The following is a 17730-nucleotide window of genomic DNA, read 5'->3' as shown; positions in this document are numbered from 1 at the left end:
GCCAGCTCTAGGAAGAGTCTTGGTGGTTCCAAGCTCTTTCGATTTATGAATGATGGAGGCCATTGTGTTCTTGGGGACCTTCAATGCTACAGAAATGTTTTGGTAACCTTCCTCGCATCTGTGCCTTGACACAATCCTGTCTCGGAGCTCTATGGACAATTCCTTCGACCCCATGACTTGGTTTTTGCTCTGCCACGCACTGTCAACTGTGGGACCTTATACAGACAGGAGTGTGCTTTTCCAAATCATGTCCAATCAATTGAATTTACCACAGGTGGACTCAATTTCGAGTCTCATGGCAAAGGTTGTGAATAATTATGTAAGTAAGGTATTTCTGTAGTTTTTTTATATACATTTGCGAAAATGTCTATTTTCGCTTTGTCGTTGTGTGGTATTGTGTATAGCTTGATGAGGAAAACATTTTCATTTAATCCATTTCAGATTAAGGCTGAAACAAAATGTGGAAAACGTCAAGGGGTCTGAATACTCTCCAAATGCTCTGTATATAAGAGAAGCCATATTAGGTCATGCATGATCCCCAGCCAAAAACACTTACTGTATATGAAGGGTTCTTTTAGGATATTGTTTTCTGTTAAACACTGACTACCTGTTGTTATCTGATGGGGACAATTATATTGTTTTCCACTCCAATTTACAGCATTAGAATTCAATGGAAAACCCACCCCTCTTAAGCAGTGCTAAGCAGCATGGCCTTCACCCATCTCATCCAAATGGATGAACCTCAGTTATGAAGTGTCTGTTGATATACTAGTAAGTATTATGATTCTGACAAATACATCCATCTACTGTAACTTAACCTCTGTAGCTCAGAGATACAAAGCTTAACCCCAGACAAACTTATCAAAAATCAGTGAACCTCAGCTGTGAGTTGAGTGATCAAGTGATTTATTGTCATATTCTTACCCTGTCTGTTGATGTCCTGCAGGGCCACTGCATAGACGGAGCGCTCCCTCAGGCCCTCCAGGTACCCCTGGATCAGGTCAGCCATCTCGCCTGCCTCCACAGACTGCAGTAGGAACTGCCCTCTCAGTGTGGCCAGGCTCACAGACTGACTGTTGTCGATCCTGCCGTCATCACTGATGAACATATGAAACGTATGTGATATGTAATAACTTCATGGTGGATTGAATGTCAGTATGAGGGATTATGTGAACCATGACGACCACCGCTACCTGACAGCTGAACAATGAACAGCCAGTGTATAAAACTAGTTTCTGGCTATGAATTCTGGGCCCTGTTGGAATACTTAAGAAATGCACCCTTCCTTGTTTCCTTGAGGTAAACAGACCTATAAGTGATTGGATAGCTGTGAGTAAGGTTATCACTCCATTACCTCAAAACCAACCAATTCAGATCAGTGATCACTTCGAAGGGGAGAAGGAAGGAGGGATGCATTTCTGAAATATGTAAACAGGGCCTTGGTATAGCATGTTCATACCTGGACTTGTTCACCCCAGTCACCTCTGTGTAGGGCAGCTCGAGGAGCTTCTTCTCCTTCTCGTCCTGAAAGGAGATCCCATTCCAGTTGATGGCTACAATAAAATTGCTTTTGGATAGAGGAGGTCCTGTGGGTATACAAATACCTTAGTTATAAAAATCATCTTTTTTTACCTTAATTTAACTAAGCAAGTCAGTTAAGAACAAATTCTTATTTTGAATGATGGCCTAGGAACAGTGGGTTAACTGCCTGTTCAGGGGCAGAACAACAGATTTGTACTTTAGCAGCTCGGGGATTTGAACTTGCAACCTTTCGGTTACTAGTCCAACACTCTAACCACTAGGCTACCCTTCCGCCCTCTGACAAATAAAATAAATATTTTACCTGATTTAAACCAACTAAAAGCTTCATCATGAAAAATGATAGAAACTTCACTTGGTACATTATGTGGACATATTCCTGTTAGACTTACCTGCCATTTGCGTAACCTCGTAGAACTTGGAGAAGAAGATGGGCCATTTCTGACGCGCGTAGTCAACCACGTCCCCCTTCACGCTGTCTGTGCTCCTTCTGCTGTTTATGTAAGGACCCTGTGAGAATGATTAGGATCATTATTAGTTGAATAATTTAGTCTGGCATTAACTTTCCTTTATTCTACTTAACTTAACTTTTCAATTTAATTATTTATTTAACTTTGCTTTACTTTACTTGATAGGGATAGCACACTGAATAGCAGGAATTTTTTAACAGAATATACTACAGGTGGTCTGGCCATTACTTATTGCACCTGTGAGTAGCAGTACCTGTGTATGTGCTGCGGTGACCAGCTGAATCCATTTTCCTTGTGACTTGGTCTCAATAAGTTCAGTAGTGATGCATTCCCCCACCACCTTCTTGGCACTTTCTACACTGTTGGTAGACCCAAATGTCACATAGTAGTACATCGCTGCCAGCTGGACAAAGTCATCCTCCTGGATGACAAAAACAAATAAATACAAAGTCTGTTTAGGTCCAATTAATAAAGAAAACTGTTTAGTTGTTTAGTTAATATAATTTCCACTTCAAACATATGCAGTCTTTTATATCTTTTCTTTTTTTCAACAATAGTGGTAATTGATTTTTATTATTTTATGATTTCTTACATAGAGTTCAGTGAGACATTGTGACTCCTAAGATTCATGCTTGGTTCATGGTCAACCTACCCTCGAGAGTAGTGGAGGCTACTTTCACAATGTCACCTTCAGTGATATGATATCCACATTGTCTGGGTGGGTGGAGTCTTAGGCGTTGTACTGTTTTTTACGATTGTGTTTTGCTGTATAATAATGTTTATTTTAATGTGTATATGTGTGCATTGTATTTTGATGTGTATTGTTGTGCTAAACAGGGCTCATCTGGAAAAGAGACATTGGTCTCAGCATTAACTGCCTGTCAAAATAAAGGTGCAATCAAATAAATAAAACAACGACGCACCTTCTCAGAATGGTACTCACCTTCTCAGAATGGTACGCACCTTCTCAGAATGGTACGCACCTTCTCAGAATGGTACTCACCTTCTCAGAATGGTACTCACCTTCTCAGAATGGTACTCCCCAGACTTGAGGCCTCTGATGACCTGTCTGTAGATGAGATCTGTGCTGACGGCATCTATCGAGGAATCGTGCCAGGGCGTAAACAACTCCTTGCGGAAGTAGAGTCTCCAGGAGGCGTGCTGCTCCTCCTCGCCCTTCCGCCTCACTTCCTGCTCGCACTGCGAGATAGCGTCCATCACGTGCTTCCCGCCACTGCCTAGGGACCACACCTGGAAACAGCAGTGTCAAAATATGTCAGGGCTAGTCAAAACATGTCACAGGCCTAGTCAAAACATGTCAGACGGCTAGTCAAAATATGTAACAGGGCTAGTCAAAACATGTCACAGGCCTAGTCAAAACATGTCACACGGCTAGTCAAAATATGTAACAGGGCTAGTCAAAACATGTCACAAGCCTAGTCAAAACATGTCACATGGCTAGTCAAAATATGCCATGGGCTAGTCAAAACATGTCAGACGGCTAGTCAAAATATGCCAGGGCTAGTCAAAATATGCCAGAGCTAGTCAAAATATGTCAGAGCTAGTCAAAACATGTCATAGGGTTAGTCAAAACATGCCAGGGCTAGTCAAAACATGCCAGGGCTAGTCAAAACATGTCACAGGGCTAGTCAAAACATGCCAGGGCTAGTCAAAACATGTCACAGGGCTAGTCAATGCAAGTCAATGTTAGTCAACTTCTGAAAGCTAGTGAAGATGCTAATAAATGGTAGTCAAATGCTATCAAGTCAATGTTGTCCCTTTTCAATCTCAATATTGAACTGACACTTAATGAGGAACTTCAAGTTCTCAATCCACAATGCATGATGCTAGTACCCAGGACACCACAGTTAGGTATCCCCTTGCAATGCAACTAAGAAGAGTACCTATTGACACTGTTGTATTTATTATGTATCTTCTTTGTCAATACAGATGTAGGACCTTAATTTGATCACCCTGTTGCAGGAGAACTTTCCTGTAATGCAGGAGATTTCAAACTTGTAGTGTATTTGAGTTGTAAAAAAGCTTCTGGAGTTAGTAATATCCACTTAGAAATTACAGACTTGTTTTTCCCTTACGAAAAATATATCAACCCCTACAAAAATATCCATTCATTATAATCCACCCAATAATTCACATTTTCCTGTTGCTGCAGGATTATTTTCCTGCTGTAGCAAAACAGCTCAAATTAAGATCCTACATCTGCATGTACTCGTTTTAGTTGAATGGCTAGGTATCCCCAAAACCCTTGGGGGTTTCCTTCACCTTCTCATAGAAGCCGATGTAAAGAGAGAATCCGTAGGTATCCTTGATGTTGACTTTCTTGGCCAAAGCCTGACACACCTCAGCAGAGGTACAGGCTGAGTCAACAGGCAGGCTGACACTAAGGCCATCCATCAGGGCCACAGATACTTGTGTGGGCTTCTTGGTCTTGACGGCCTACATGTGGGAAGGTGGAGACATGGGAATAATTAGTCCTTGCAGTATAATAACTACTTACTACAGGACCCCTATTGCTCTGTACTGCACATACGCGGTTTTGGTGTCCTGTCTCCCTACTAATACAGTCACTGTCATAAGATTAATTGTAAGATCACATTATTCGTGAATTGTACAAAAGGTCGAACCGAACATTGACTTCCATTTATTCCAACCCTTCCAAAAGACACATTAGGGGTTGGACAGTTTGGAACAGGGGGCTACCACACTGGGCCCCCGTGGAGCAGTTGTTGTGTGGGGTTTAAGTGCCATGCTCAAGGGCACAACGGCAGGCAATAGCATCTAATATTTGATACCACCAACACTCTGGTTGCCAGCTCACTTCCCAACAGATTTTTCCAGGCAGATCCAGGATTCGAACAGGAAATCCTCCGGTTGCTGGCTCACCTCTCTGACAGCTAGGCTACCTGCTGCCATGAAGATACGTCCGCAGAGCAAAAACAGAGAATCGATTTCATATGTTGGAGTAGGTGGGATATTAGCAGTGGTTGGCGCATGTAGCTGTAGTTTAGCAACGGTCTCTCACATAACTCTGATGCGACCTCTCATCATTTAACATGAGTGCCAGTCTGTTTCTGATCAGTCAATGTATTGTTGTCTGACCAAACCTGCTCTGATGGTGATTTCAAGACAACTGGGAACTCAGAAAAATACGAGGTCAAATCATGACGTCAGTTGTAAAGTCGGAGCTCTAGAAAGAGACCGAAGTTCCCAAGTTGGAATTCCGAGTTGGATGCCCGTTCGAAACCATTTTTTCCTAATCGGAGCACTTTTTTTCACAGTTCTCAGTTGTCTTGAACGCACTGAAGTCGGAAGTCAGAGATTTCCCAGTTCCCAGTTCTGAGTTCCCAGTTGTTTTGAATGCGACATTTGTAATGAATACTGTCCATGACCTGTAGTGTTGATACTGCTTTAACAGCAGCAGTAGTCGACACCTAGCGACATCGTCAAGAGATTCTTTGGCTAGGGTGTTGGACCCGGGTTTGAGTCCTGACAGGCCTACCCCCCAATTCTGTTGCATTGTGTCAGAAGGGAGATGGCACCCAGATGACTACGTCTCTGTCATGGATCTTACCTGGAGCTCTATCCAACAAGGCAGTTCGCCTCGCTCCCCATTGGCCACGATGCGACGCAGGCGCTCAGCACAGTACGGACAATAGCTACTTGGCCCTCTGCGCAGGAAGCTCTCCAGATACTGTGGAATAGAACAGAATTACAGTGTATGTAATTGATTGAGTGGGGCCTGGGTTATAAATTCAGTATGACTATACGTAAAAACACAGCGCCTTAAGACATACAGCCACAGGTGAAAAAATGTCAACTTTAGCCTGACCTGTATAAGGAGTTCTGTTGGGGGGAAGATACCAAGACAGATGGACAGGAGGACCCAGCCTCTGAGGGAACTCTTCTGGTTCTTATTGTTCACCAGCTGTTTAATGATCTGACAATAGATCTCATCCCTACACGGACAAACAAGGACAGACAGGGCTCAAGTAGCTATCCATCAGTTTTGATTGGATCCAATTCATTTGCATTGCAACTGTAGCTGTAATCCTTTATTAGTTCTGAATGAAACAGTTTTGGGATGACAAACAAATTATTTTTGTAGACAAATATCTGGGTAACATTGTTTACGTGTTGTAATTTGGTTTGTTACCTTATATCTCGTCTGGATAGGGCGTATCCAACAATAATGTGCAGTTTTTCCAGGTCGGATATTGGCCGATCCAAAGTGCGCCCCTCTCCAATTAGAATGTCTTTCTCCTCCTCCGTCATAGTCTCCGGCTGGAAGAGATGAGGAGCACAACGAGACAATTAGCCGGTTTTGTCTGGAGCGGATACAGCTTATGTCATATTTGCCTTTTCTTCGCAGGTTAGGAAAACTTAGGCAGCATGTTAGGAGAAATGCAGTTTAGGAGAATTAGATTAAGGTTAGGAAAAGAGTAGGGTTAGCTAAAATGCACAACAACAAAAAAATCTACTTTTGACATCAATTTTACATAAACTGTATCCCATCTGGACAATTAGCCTGTGTTGTTACATCATGGATATTCAGACTCATTTTAGTTCTGAGGACAAAATAATGTGTATGTAACATACCTCATCTACAATGGTCGAAGCTTTTCTGTTCCCCATTCCTTCTTTCTTTCTATTTTTCCTTAGTATTTTCTGATGGAAACAGGTATAGGACGAATTAGACATCTGACAAACTGTTTAGTGGTTGAATTCAGTCAGCAAAAACTCAGTACAACAGTAAACTATTAGAAACACACAAAATGACACAAGTGTCTATTGTCATCACATTAAGGGAATCAGTGAGTAGCGATATTTCTCCTGCTGCCCGTAAGGGATGAATAAAGTCCTATTGAACTTAGTTGAATGTAAGGTTAAGTCCCAGTAAGGCCTTATGTTCAGTACCTGATCCAGGCCCACTAGATTGCTGAGCCTCCTGTTCTGCCTCTGGCCAAGGTTCTTCTGGATGATGGTGGAGGGCTCCTGGTTGATCTGTTTAGGCTCAGCGATGTCCCCCATGAACCTCAAGATGATCCACCACACTGTCAGACAGGCCTAAAGAGGAGCAGAGAGCAGCGGAGAGGAGAGGAATGGAGAGGAGCAGAGAGCAGCGGAGAGGAGAGGAGAGGAATGGAGAGGAGCAGAGAGCAGCGGAGAGGAGAGGAATGGAGAGGAGAAGAGAGCAGCGGAGAGGAGAGGAATGGAGAGGAGCAGAGAGCAGCGGAGAGGAGAGGAATGGAGAGGAGCAGAGAGCAGCGGAGAGGAGAGGAATGGAGAGGAGCAGAGAGCAGCGGAGAGGAGAGGAATGGAGAGGAGCAGAGAGCAGCGGAGAGGAGAGGAATGGAGAGGAGCAGAGAGCAGCGGAGAGGAGAGGAATGGAGAGGAGCAGAGAGCAGCGGAGAGGAGAGGAATGGAGAGGAGCAGAGAGCAGCGGAGAGGAGAGGAATGGAGAGGAGCGGAGAGAGGAATGGAGAGGGAGAGGAGAGGAATGGAGAGGAGCAGAGAGCAGCGGAGAGGAGAGGAATGGAGAAGAGCAGAGAGCAGAGAGCAGCGGAGAGGAGAGGAATGGAGAGGAGAAAGTGGGGAAGGGAAAAGAAAAGAATGGGGTGAAGTGAGGAACAAAACAAAAACAGCAGGGGGAAAATGAAGAAGGAGAGGAGAAAGTACAGTAGAAAAAGAGAAGAGGAGAGAAGAATTAAGAAATATGGCCCATGGGGGTGTGGTATATGGCCAATATATTATGGCTGGGCTGTTCTCAGGCAGGACGCAAAGCAGAGTACATGGATACAGCTCTTACCCGTGGTATATTGGTCATGTACCACAAACCCCAGAGGTGCCTTATTGCTATTATAAACAGGTTACCAATGTAAATAGAGCAGTAAAAAGACATGTTGTGTTATACCCGTGGTATATGGTCTGATATGCCATGGCTTTCAGCCAATCAGCACTCAGGTTTCGAACCACCCAGTTTATAATGTCGCATATGTGACAGAGGAAGAAAAATTCCATCCTTGCTTTGGATCCCTCTGAGAGACACAGAAGCCCAATGTTGAATTCTCACCAGTGTGTCCCCCTCGTCCTCGTGGTGGAGCAGGGGCTGTCGCAGCCTTTGGGTGATGTGACTGTGGGTAGCAGAGCCCTGGAAGTGCGAAGCACTGAACTTGATGAAGGAGAACTCCTCATCCTCATCATCGTACTCCACCACTGGTAGTTCCACTGGTACTGGTGCTGGTGCAGGAGTTGGTTCAGTCCGAGCTAGCACTGGTACTGGTACTTGTACTACTACCGGAGCTGGGGTTTCTACTGGGCTCTCATCTCGACTCTCCTCTCGGCTCTCCTCAGTCACCTCTGGGATTGTTCGCGTTCTCTCCAAGTCCTGAGGATGGATAGGGAGAGTGCAGTTGGATACTCAGTTAGATACTTTCTTCTTGGAGTTGAAGAGAATAGTAGAATATTATAATGCTTCTTCAATGAGAAGAGATGATTAGATGGATGTGGTCATTCTGTTAGCAGTGTTCATCACTGAGGTATTAAGACATATAAGACTATAGCAAATGGAAACCGATGTTAATATGACATTAAGATCCACCATTGGTTGTGAGCATCACCTCAAAGCCCTCTGGAGCCGGGCCCTCCCGCCCTCCTACTGACACTTTGTGGGGCAGGAATTCAAACATTGTTTCCACCATTTCCTGCTCACTGACTGGCTCTGGCTCGGCAGCAGCCTGTTGTGATTGGCTGAGGACCTCCTCTAGCCTCCGCTGGAGCTCTGCGGCTGTCTGCTCTCTCGCCTCCCGCTCCCGGGCTGATAGGAATGCCTAACACAGACACACACACAGATATATTGAATTTGCACACAGGTGGCAAAACAGGCTTGCAATCACACAAACACACTTTTCTCAAATGTCAGAACTCACATCTGTCCTTATCTTGTTGGTGGTCTTCCTAGCCAGCATGCCTCTGGTGTGTGCCTGGAGGACAGTCACAGCTTCTCTCTTGCTCTTATAACTCTTCCTAGCCAGGTACCCGCGCACCTGGGACTGCAGAGTGACGGCTGCCGCCAGCTCCTTCAGGTAATGCAGCCGGGATAGACGACCACGGATCGTAGACTGCAGACGCTGAAAGCCGCGCTGGAGCTAGTCGAACGAGACGGAGAGGAGGATCAATTATGTTTGTAGAAGGTAAATTGTGAGCAGCAGAGAGAAAACCGAAAGATATGTTAAAAGCTGAAAATCTCTATCAGCACAATAATGTGCACTCCTTAGCTAGGGCATTTGATCAATATCACCTCAGTTTGTCTACAAAAGTGTATCTGAGTTGACTCCTTACCAGTGTTGTGGTGTAGTGAACTATATGTGATTCAACTAGTAATTTAATATCATTTTGCTGTAGCTTGGACTCAATTCAAATATTAGTAGTGTTTTCAGTATTTAATTACTTTTTTTACCATGTAGTGGTGTAGCTAAATACTGGAACTTCACACTCATTTTTTGGCAAAAAGAGGAGAAAATATTGGTAAATTAGACAAGAATTGTCTTTCTTTTTCGGCAGTAGACCTCCCTAATTGCCACTTGAAACTGAGCCAGTGATTTACCTTTCTATATTGATTCTTGTCTTTGTAACCTCTCCAGTGCTTCTGTATCACCACAGCGGCTCTCCTTTTCTTTACAAAGCTCTTCCTACAAGAGGAATACATTTCAACAAAACATCAATAGCGCAGACTGTAAGAACTACTGTATTAAAACAATAGTAACAACTGTATGTAGCTCTGTGGTAAACCTTTAGATTGGGGTATTAGAGAGAATAACAGATAAACCCATGTCAGTAACCACTGCCAGTGTGCTATTTAGAATATATATATATATATATATATATATATATATATATTTCACCTTTATTTAACCAGGTAGGCAAGTTGAGAACAAGTTCTCATTTACAATTGCGACCTGGCCAAGATAAAGCAAAGCAGTTCGACACATACAACAACACAGAGTTACACATGGAGTAAAACAAACATACAGTCAAAAATACAGTAGAAAAATAAGTCTATATACAATGTGAGCAAATGAGGTGAGATAAGGGAGGTGAAGTCAAAACAAAGGCCATGGTGGCGAAGTAAATACAATATTGCAAGTTAAACACTGGAACTGTAGATTTGCAGTGGAAGAATGTGCAAAGTAGAGATAGAAATAATGGGATGCAAAGAGGCAAAATAAATAAATAAATAAAGTAGGGAAAGAGGTAGTTGTTTGGGATATTTATAGATGGGCTATGTATAAGTGCAGTGATCTGTGAGCTGCTCTGACAGATGGTTCTTAAAGCTAGTGAGGGAGATAAGCGTTTCCATTTTCAGAGATTTTTTTGTAGTTAGTTCCAGTCATTAGCAGCAGAGAACTGGAAGGAGAGGCGGCCAAAGGAATAATTAGTTTTGGGGGTGACCAGAGAGATATACCTGCTGGAGCGTGTGCTACAGGTGGGTGCTGCTATGGTGACCAGCGAGCTGAGATAAGGGGGGACTTTACCTAGCAGGGTCTTGGAATATGAAGCGAGGGCCAGCCAACAAGGGTGTAAAGGTTGCAGTGGTGGGTAGTGTATGGGGCTTTGGTGACAAAACGGATGGCACTGTGAGAGACTGCATCCAATTTATTGTGTAGGGTATTGGAGGCTATTTTATAGATGACATCGGCGAAGTCGAGGATCGGTAGGATGGTCAGGTTTTCAAGGGTATGTTTGGCAGCATGAGTGAAGGATGCTTTGTTTCGAAATAGGAAGCCAATTCTAGATTTAACTTTGGATTGGAGATGTTTGATGTGAGTCTGGAAGGAGAGTTTACAGTCTAATCAGACACCTAGGTATTTGTAGTTGTCCACATATTCTAAGTCAGAACCGTCCAGAGTAGTGATGTTGGACGGGTGGGCAAGTGCAGGCAGCGATCGGTTGAAGAGCACGCATTTAGTTTATTTGTATTTAAGAGCAATTGGAGGCCACGGAAGGAGAGTTGTATGGTGTTGAAGCTCGTCTGGAGGGTTGTGAACTTCTTTAAGGTATAGGGGGCAGCATTTTCACTTTTGGATAAATAGCGTGCCCAATTTCAACTTCCTGCTACTCATGTCAAGAATATAAGATATGCATATTATTAGTTTGGATAGAAAACACTCTGAAGTTTCTAAAACTGTTTAAATCATGTCTGTGAGTATAACATAACTTACAGTGCCTTGCGAAAGTATTTGGCCCCCTTGAACTTTGTGACCTTTTGCCACATTTCAGGCTTCAAACATAAAGATATAAAACTGTATTTTTTTGTGAAGAATCAACAACAAGTGGGACACAATCATGAAGTGGAACGACATTTATTGGATATTTCAAACTTTTTTAACAAATCAAAAACTGAAAAATTGGGCGTGCAAAATTATTTAATAAATATTTTATAAAAGGTCAAGACTTGAAAAGTAGCGTTAGTTTCCTCTCATCCTCATCTTAAATTTGATCGATTATTAATGTTCAAAAATACCTAAAGTTGCATTACAAAAGTAGTTTGAAATGTTTTGGCAAAGTTTACAGGCAACTTTTGAGATATTTTGTAGTGACATTACGCAATTTGGAAGCTGTTTTTTTCTGTATCAAACGCGCCAAATAAATGGACATTTTGGATATATAGGGATGGAATTAATCGAACAAAAGGACCAATTGTGATGTTTATGGGACATATTGGAGTGCCAACAAAAGAAGCTCGTCAAAGGTAAGGCATGTTTGATATTTTATTTCTGCATTTTGTGTAGTGCCTGCAGGGTTAAAATATGCTACTCTCTTTGTTTACTGTTGTGCTATCATCAGATAAAATCTGACATGTTGGCTGGATTCACAACGAGTGTAGCTTTAATGTAGTATCTTACATGTGTGATTTAATGAAAGTTAGATTTTTAGATAATTTTATTTGAATTTTCTGCGCTGCATTTTCCCTGGCTTTTGGCCAAGTGGGACGCAAGCGTCCCCTATACCATAAGAAGTTAACACAGTGTCCAAAGAAGGGCCAAAAGTATACAGAATAGTGTCGTCTGTGTAGAGTTGGATCAGAGACTCACCAGCAGCAAGAGCGAAATCATTGATGAATACAGAGAAGAGAGTCGATCCAAGAATTGAACCATGTGGCACCCCCATAGAGACTGCCAGAGGCCCGGACAACAGGCCCTCCGATTTGACACACTGAACTATCAGAGAAGTAGTTGGTGAACCAGGCGAGGCAATCATTTGAGAAACCAAGGCTATTAAGTCTGCCGATGAGGATGTGGTGATTGACAGAGTCGAAAGCCTTGGCCAGGTCAATGAGTACAGCTGCACAGTATTGTTTCTTATCGATGGCGGTTAAGATATAGTTTAGGACCTTGAGCATGGCTGAGGTGCAGCCATGACCAGCTCTGAAACCAGATTGCATAGCGGAGAAGGTATGGTGGGATTCGAAATGGTCGGTAATCTGTTTGTTGACTTGGCTTTCGAAGACCTTAGAAAGGCAGGGTAGGATAGATATAGGTCTGTAGAAGTTTGGGTCAAGAGTATCCCCCCCTTTAAAGAGGGGGATGACCGCAGATGCTTTGCAATCTTTGGGAATCTCAGATGACACGAAAGAGAGGTTGAACAGGCTAGTAGTAGGGGTTGCAACAATTTCGGCAGATAATTTTAGAAAGAAAGGGTCCAGATTTGTAGGGATCCAGATTTTGTAGCTCTTTCAGAACATCAGCTGACTGGATTTGGGAGAAGGAGAAATGGGGAAGGCTTGGGCAAGTTGCTGTGGGGGGGTACAGTGCTATTGACCGTGGCAGGGATAGCCAGGTGGACAGCATGGCCAGCCATAGAAAAATGCTAATTGAAATTCTCAATTATAGTGGATTTATCGGTGGTGACAGTGTTTCCTATCCTCAGTGCAGTGGGCAGCTGGGAGGAGGTGCTCTTATTCTCCATGGACTTTACAGTGTCTCAGGACTTTTTTGAGTTTGTGTTGCAGGAAGCAAATTTCTGCTTGAAAAAGCTAGCCTTGGCTTTTCAAACTGCCTGTGTATATTGGTTTCTAGCTTCCCTGAAAAGTTGTAAATCACGGGGGCTGTTCGATGCTAATGCAGAACGCCATAGGATGTTTTTGTGTTGGTTAAGGGCAGTCAGGTCTGGAGAGAACCAAGGGTTATATCGGTTCCTGGTTCTAAATTTCTTGAATGGGGCATGCTTATTGAAGATGGTGAGGAAGGCATTTAAAAAAATAACCAGGCATCCTCTACTGACGGGAATAGGTCAATATCCTTCCAGGTCGATTAGAAAGGCCTGCTCGCTGAAGTGTTTCAGGGAGCGTTTGACAGTGATGAGTGGAGGTCGTTTGACCGCTGACCCATTACGGATGCAGGCAATGAGGCAGTGATCACTGAGATCTTGGTTGAAAACAGCAGAGGTGTATTTAGAGGGCAAGTTGGTTAGGATGATATCTATGTGGGTGCCCGTGTTTACGGCTTTGGGGTGGTACCTGGTAGGTTCCTTGATAATTTGTGTGAGATTGAGGGCATCAAGCTTAGCTTGTAGGATGGCTAGGGTGTTAAGCATGTTCCAGTTTAGGTCGCCTAGCAGCACGAGCTCTGAAGATAGATGAGTGGTAATCAGTTCACATATGGTGTCCAGAGCACAGCTGGGGCAGAGGGTGGTCTATAGCAGGCGGCAACGGTGAGAGACTTGTTTTTAGAGAGGTAGATTTTTAAAAGTAGAAGTTCAAATTGTTTGGGTACAGACCTGGATAGTAGGACAGAACTCTGCTATGTAATGTCAACATCCCAAACATTACAACATCCCAAACATTGAAGTCCCTGTGTTAGGTATGTCGCATGCCATTTTATTTCCTGTGTTCCCTCCAAGCCATGTGTCTCAGTGTTCCTCATTTACCTGTCTCTGTGGCCAAGAATGACCCTCTGGATGATGAGGGCTTTCCTGTTGAGCTCTCGCTCTCTTTCCCACTCTAGTAGGGAGTCATGGGCATCCTGAATGGGAAGAGGGTGGAGACAGGTTACAGAGGATTCATCTGGACCTTTTCAAAAACGTAGACCAACATCATTGTAACATATTCTAATTGCTTTAAGTGACATTTGGGATTCCATCACTGCTGTTACAACATGACCAATGTTTGTGGTTGTCTAGTGTGGTAGGCTTTAACTTAGCTAAAACTTAGTCAAAACAATTCTAAGCCGTAATGTGTACACCACCCAGCCGGGGAGGGATATGGCTTGAAAATGTACCTCAATCCAGGGATAGAAGATGACGCTGTACTCCTAGTTATGCCATTATCCGAACAGACAAATGGAGAAGATTGAAATACTGCTAGTCTCTGCTAGCCTTTGGTTTAGTCTCTGCTAGCCTTTGGTTTAGTCTCGCTAGCCTTTGGTTTAGTCTCTGCTAGCCTTTGGTTTAGTCTCGCTAGCCTAGCATAAGGATGAAAAAGGGCCATTTAATTCAAAACTAGCAATCTTCTCCATTTGTCAGTTCAGATACTGGCATAACTAGGAGTACAGTGTCATATCCCACCCCTGGACTGAGGTACGTTTTCAAGCCATATCCCTCTCCGGCTGGGTGGTGTCCACATTACGGCTTAGAATCATTTTGACTTGGACGGGAAAATCTAGGTTTAACTGCACCTTTAGGAAGATCTTAGTCGTGCCAATCTTCCAGTCGTTATGTCCTTTGATCACGGCCTTGCAAATGGCAATACAGCAGGCTGATGCTGATTCCTGGGTTAGGAGAGAGAGGAGGATATTGGGAACCATAACCATAAAACTAAAAGCAATGACAACTTTGGAGATTTGAATGCTAACAAATGTCATTATCTCTGTCATCTTTATCATCATCATCATATTCTAAATAATAATGTCTTACAGTTTTGGGGTCACAGACGGTTGTCTTTAGGAGTACTCTGTACCGCTGCAGAAATTGCTTGAACGTGTGACGGATTGGATATCCCAGTTTCCGGATTCTGATGGTATCAATCATTCCAGAATACCGCAGCTGACGTATGCACAGGTCTCTGTCAAAACACTGAGGAAGACAGAGACATTCATACGCTTGTTTTAGTAGAGTGGAGTGCACTGTAGGATGGAAAAATGGGACTTCAGTGGAATTGTAAAATGTTTATGGTGTGAAACTGCCATTCTACCTAATCACATTTTTGCTGTTTTGTGTAAGTTTGACCTCCTACGATTGTGATATTGCACCATCAATGAATCATGTCTCGCTGTATCTGGCCCAGTGCTACAAATGGCTGTCTTGTTCACCATGGATTTCTTGTTGTCATTGGGCTTGAAGCAGCGGATAAAGTGTGGCTGGCAGATGGACAAGGCCTTCATGAGGGAGTCCAGGGACTGGCGGAACTGACCGCTCAGCGTGGACACCTGTTTCCTGCCGTCCGTCTGGGCAGCCTTTGGGGAGAAAGATCACAATGTCATCTGTGTGGAATTTTGGACCGTTGTCAGTGACCATATATATAGGAAAACCATGTGGAGAAACTGGAATTCCCCCAGTGCAATACTTTTTAGATGACCCCAAATCTAACCATTGGATGTTACCAAAGCACAGATTACTTGATGAATAATGGATAGATAATGTATGAATAATTAATAATACTGCTAATCTACATGACATACGGAAACCCATTGCTTTCATTTTGGTGAATATATCCTCAACAAAAATATAAACGTCACTTGTAAAGTGTTGGTCCCAAAGGCCTCCCGGGTGGCGCAGTGGTTAAGGGCGCTGTACTGCAGCACCAGCTGTGCCATCAGAGACTCTGGGTTCGCACCCAGGCTCTGTCATAACCGGCCACGACCGGGAGGTCCGTGGGGCGACACACAATTGGCCTAGGGAGGCTTTGGCCGGTAGGGAAATCCTGCTAGGATGTGCATATACTTGGTAACATTGGATAGAAAACACTCTGACGTTTCTACAACTGTTAAAATAATGTCTGTGAGTATAACAGACCTGATATGGCTGGCAAAAGCCAGAGGAAAATCCATTTGGAATATTCTTTTGAGGTCACAGGCCGTTTGCTTGCCAGGACAGTGCTTGCCTTTGGGAAATACAAATAGATAGGACCCATATTGCAGTTCCTATGGCTTCCACTAGATATCAACTGTCTTTAGAAAGGGTTTGAGGCTTGTTTTTTGAAAAATGAACAACTAGTTGGAAGAACTACAAGGTGTCTCTCATTAGAAAAGTGATCTTGTTGGAGCGTGAATGAGGTGCGCACTCTTCGTCATTTATCTTCCCTATTGAACATACTATTCTCCGTCTTAAATATTATAGTTTATTTAGATATTAGAGTACATGAGGATTAATTAAAAACATTGTTTGACTTGTTTGGACGAACTTTAGTAGTAACTTTTTGGACTCCTTTGTATGCATGTTGAAAGAGTGGATTACTGAGATCATTGGCGCCAACTAAACTGACTTTTTTGGATATAAAGAATGACTTAATCGAACAAAATGACCATTCATTGTGTAGCTGGGACCCTTGGGATTGAAAACAGAGGACGATCTTCCAAGGTAAGGGATTTATTTAATCGCTATTTGTGATTTTGTGACGCCTGTGCTGGTTGAAACGGTACTTTGATGTGGGGCGCTGTCCTCAGATAATTGCATGGTATGCTTTCACCATAAAGCCTTTTTGAAATCTGACAAAGCGGTTGGATTAACAAGAAGTTAAGCTTTTAAATGATGTATGACGCTTCTATTTTCATGAATGTTTAATATTACGATATTTGTTTTTGAATTTCATGCTCTGCAATTTCACCGTTGTTTCGTTGCTGTCCCGCTAGCGGTTCATGCGCCAAAAGAGGTTAAACACTATAACATTTGCAATTTTGTCACACAACATAATGCCACAGATGTCTCAAGTTTTGAGGGAGCGTGCAATTGGTATGCTGACTCCGGGAATGTCCACCAGAGCTGATGCCAGAGAATTGAATGTTCATTTGTCTACCATATGTCCCCTCCAACGTCGTTTTAGAGAATTTGGCAGTACGTCCAACCCGGCCTCACAACTACAGACAACGTGTAACCACCCCAGCCCAGGACCTCCACGTCCAGCTTCTTCACCTGCGGGATCATCTAAGACCAGCCCCCCTGACAGCTGATGAAACTGTGGGTTTGCACAACCAATTCATTTCTGTACAAACTGTCAGAAATTGTCTCAGGGAAGCTCATCTGCGTGCTCGCCGTCCTCACTAGGTTGTTTATCTGACTGCAGCTCGGCGTCGTAACCAACTTCAGTGAGCAAATGCTCACCTTCGATGGCCACTGGCATGCTGGAGAAGTGTGCTCTTCATGGATGAATCCCGGTTTTAACTGTACCGGTCATATGGCAGACAGCCTCTATGGCGTTGTGTGGGCGAGCGGTTTGCTGATGTCAATGTTGTGAACAGAGTGCCCCAAGGTGGCGGTGGGGTTATGGTATGGGCAGGCATCAGCTATGGACAATGAACACAATTGCATTTTATAGATGGACATTTGAATGCACAGAGATACTGAGGCCCATTGTCACGCCATTCAGCCGCCACCATCTCCTCATGTTTCAGCATGGTAATGCATGGCCCCAATGGTCACAAGGATCTGTACACAATTCCTGGAAGCTGAAAATGTCCCAGCCTGCGTACTCACCAGACATGTCACCCAT

At 43.5% G+C, this 17730-nt stretch overlaps 1 protein-coding gene across 1 annotated transcript in view; it reads right to left on the bottom strand.

Annotated features, from left to right (window-relative positions):
• The window catches only part of LOC135558468 (unconventional myosin-VIIa-like), a 34280-nt gene that overhangs the window by 8868 nt on the left and 7682 nt on the right, over positions 1 to 17730 (bottom strand). Inside the window, exons 16-34 of the mRNA XM_064992280.1 lie at positions 15335 to 15478; positions 14940 to 15098; positions 14702 to 14794; positions 13956 to 14050; positions 9634 to 9718; positions 8957 to 9175; positions 8648 to 8857; positions 8101 to 8415; positions 6945 to 7094; positions 6627 to 6695; positions 6184 to 6311; positions 5860 to 5986; positions 5602 to 5721; positions 4293 to 4466; positions 3033 to 3260; positions 2263 to 2430; positions 1932 to 2049; positions 1460 to 1586; positions 925 to 1097 (exon numbers count right to left, since the gene is read on the bottom strand). Of these exons, the coding sequence (XP_064848352.1) occupies positions 925 to 1097; positions 1460 to 1586; positions 1932 to 2049; positions 2263 to 2430; positions 3033 to 3260; positions 4293 to 4466; positions 5602 to 5721; positions 5860 to 5986; positions 6184 to 6311; positions 6627 to 6695; positions 6945 to 7094; positions 8101 to 8415; positions 8648 to 8857; positions 8957 to 9175; positions 9634 to 9718; positions 13956 to 14050; positions 14702 to 14794; positions 14940 to 15098; positions 15335 to 15478 (2902 nt within the window). The remainder of the gene's footprint in view (positions 1 to 924; positions 1098 to 1459; positions 1587 to 1931; positions 2050 to 2262; positions 2431 to 3032; positions 3261 to 4292; positions 4467 to 5601; positions 5722 to 5859; positions 5987 to 6183; positions 6312 to 6626; positions 6696 to 6944; positions 7095 to 8100; positions 8416 to 8647; positions 8858 to 8956; positions 9176 to 9633; positions 9719 to 13955; positions 14051 to 14701; positions 14795 to 14939; positions 15099 to 15334; positions 15479 to 17730) is intronic.

The sequence above is a fragment of the Oncorhynchus masou genome, chromosome 17, assembly GCF_036934945.1.
Source record: "Oncorhynchus masou masou isolate Uvic2021 chromosome 17, UVic_Omas_1.1, whole genome shotgun sequence".
Classification (NCBI taxonomy): domain Eukaryota; kingdom Metazoa; phylum Chordata; class Actinopteri; order Salmoniformes; family Salmonidae; genus Oncorhynchus; species Oncorhynchus masou.
Note: the sequence above shows the minus strand (reverse complement) of the source record. Positions and strands in the feature narration are given on the sequence as shown.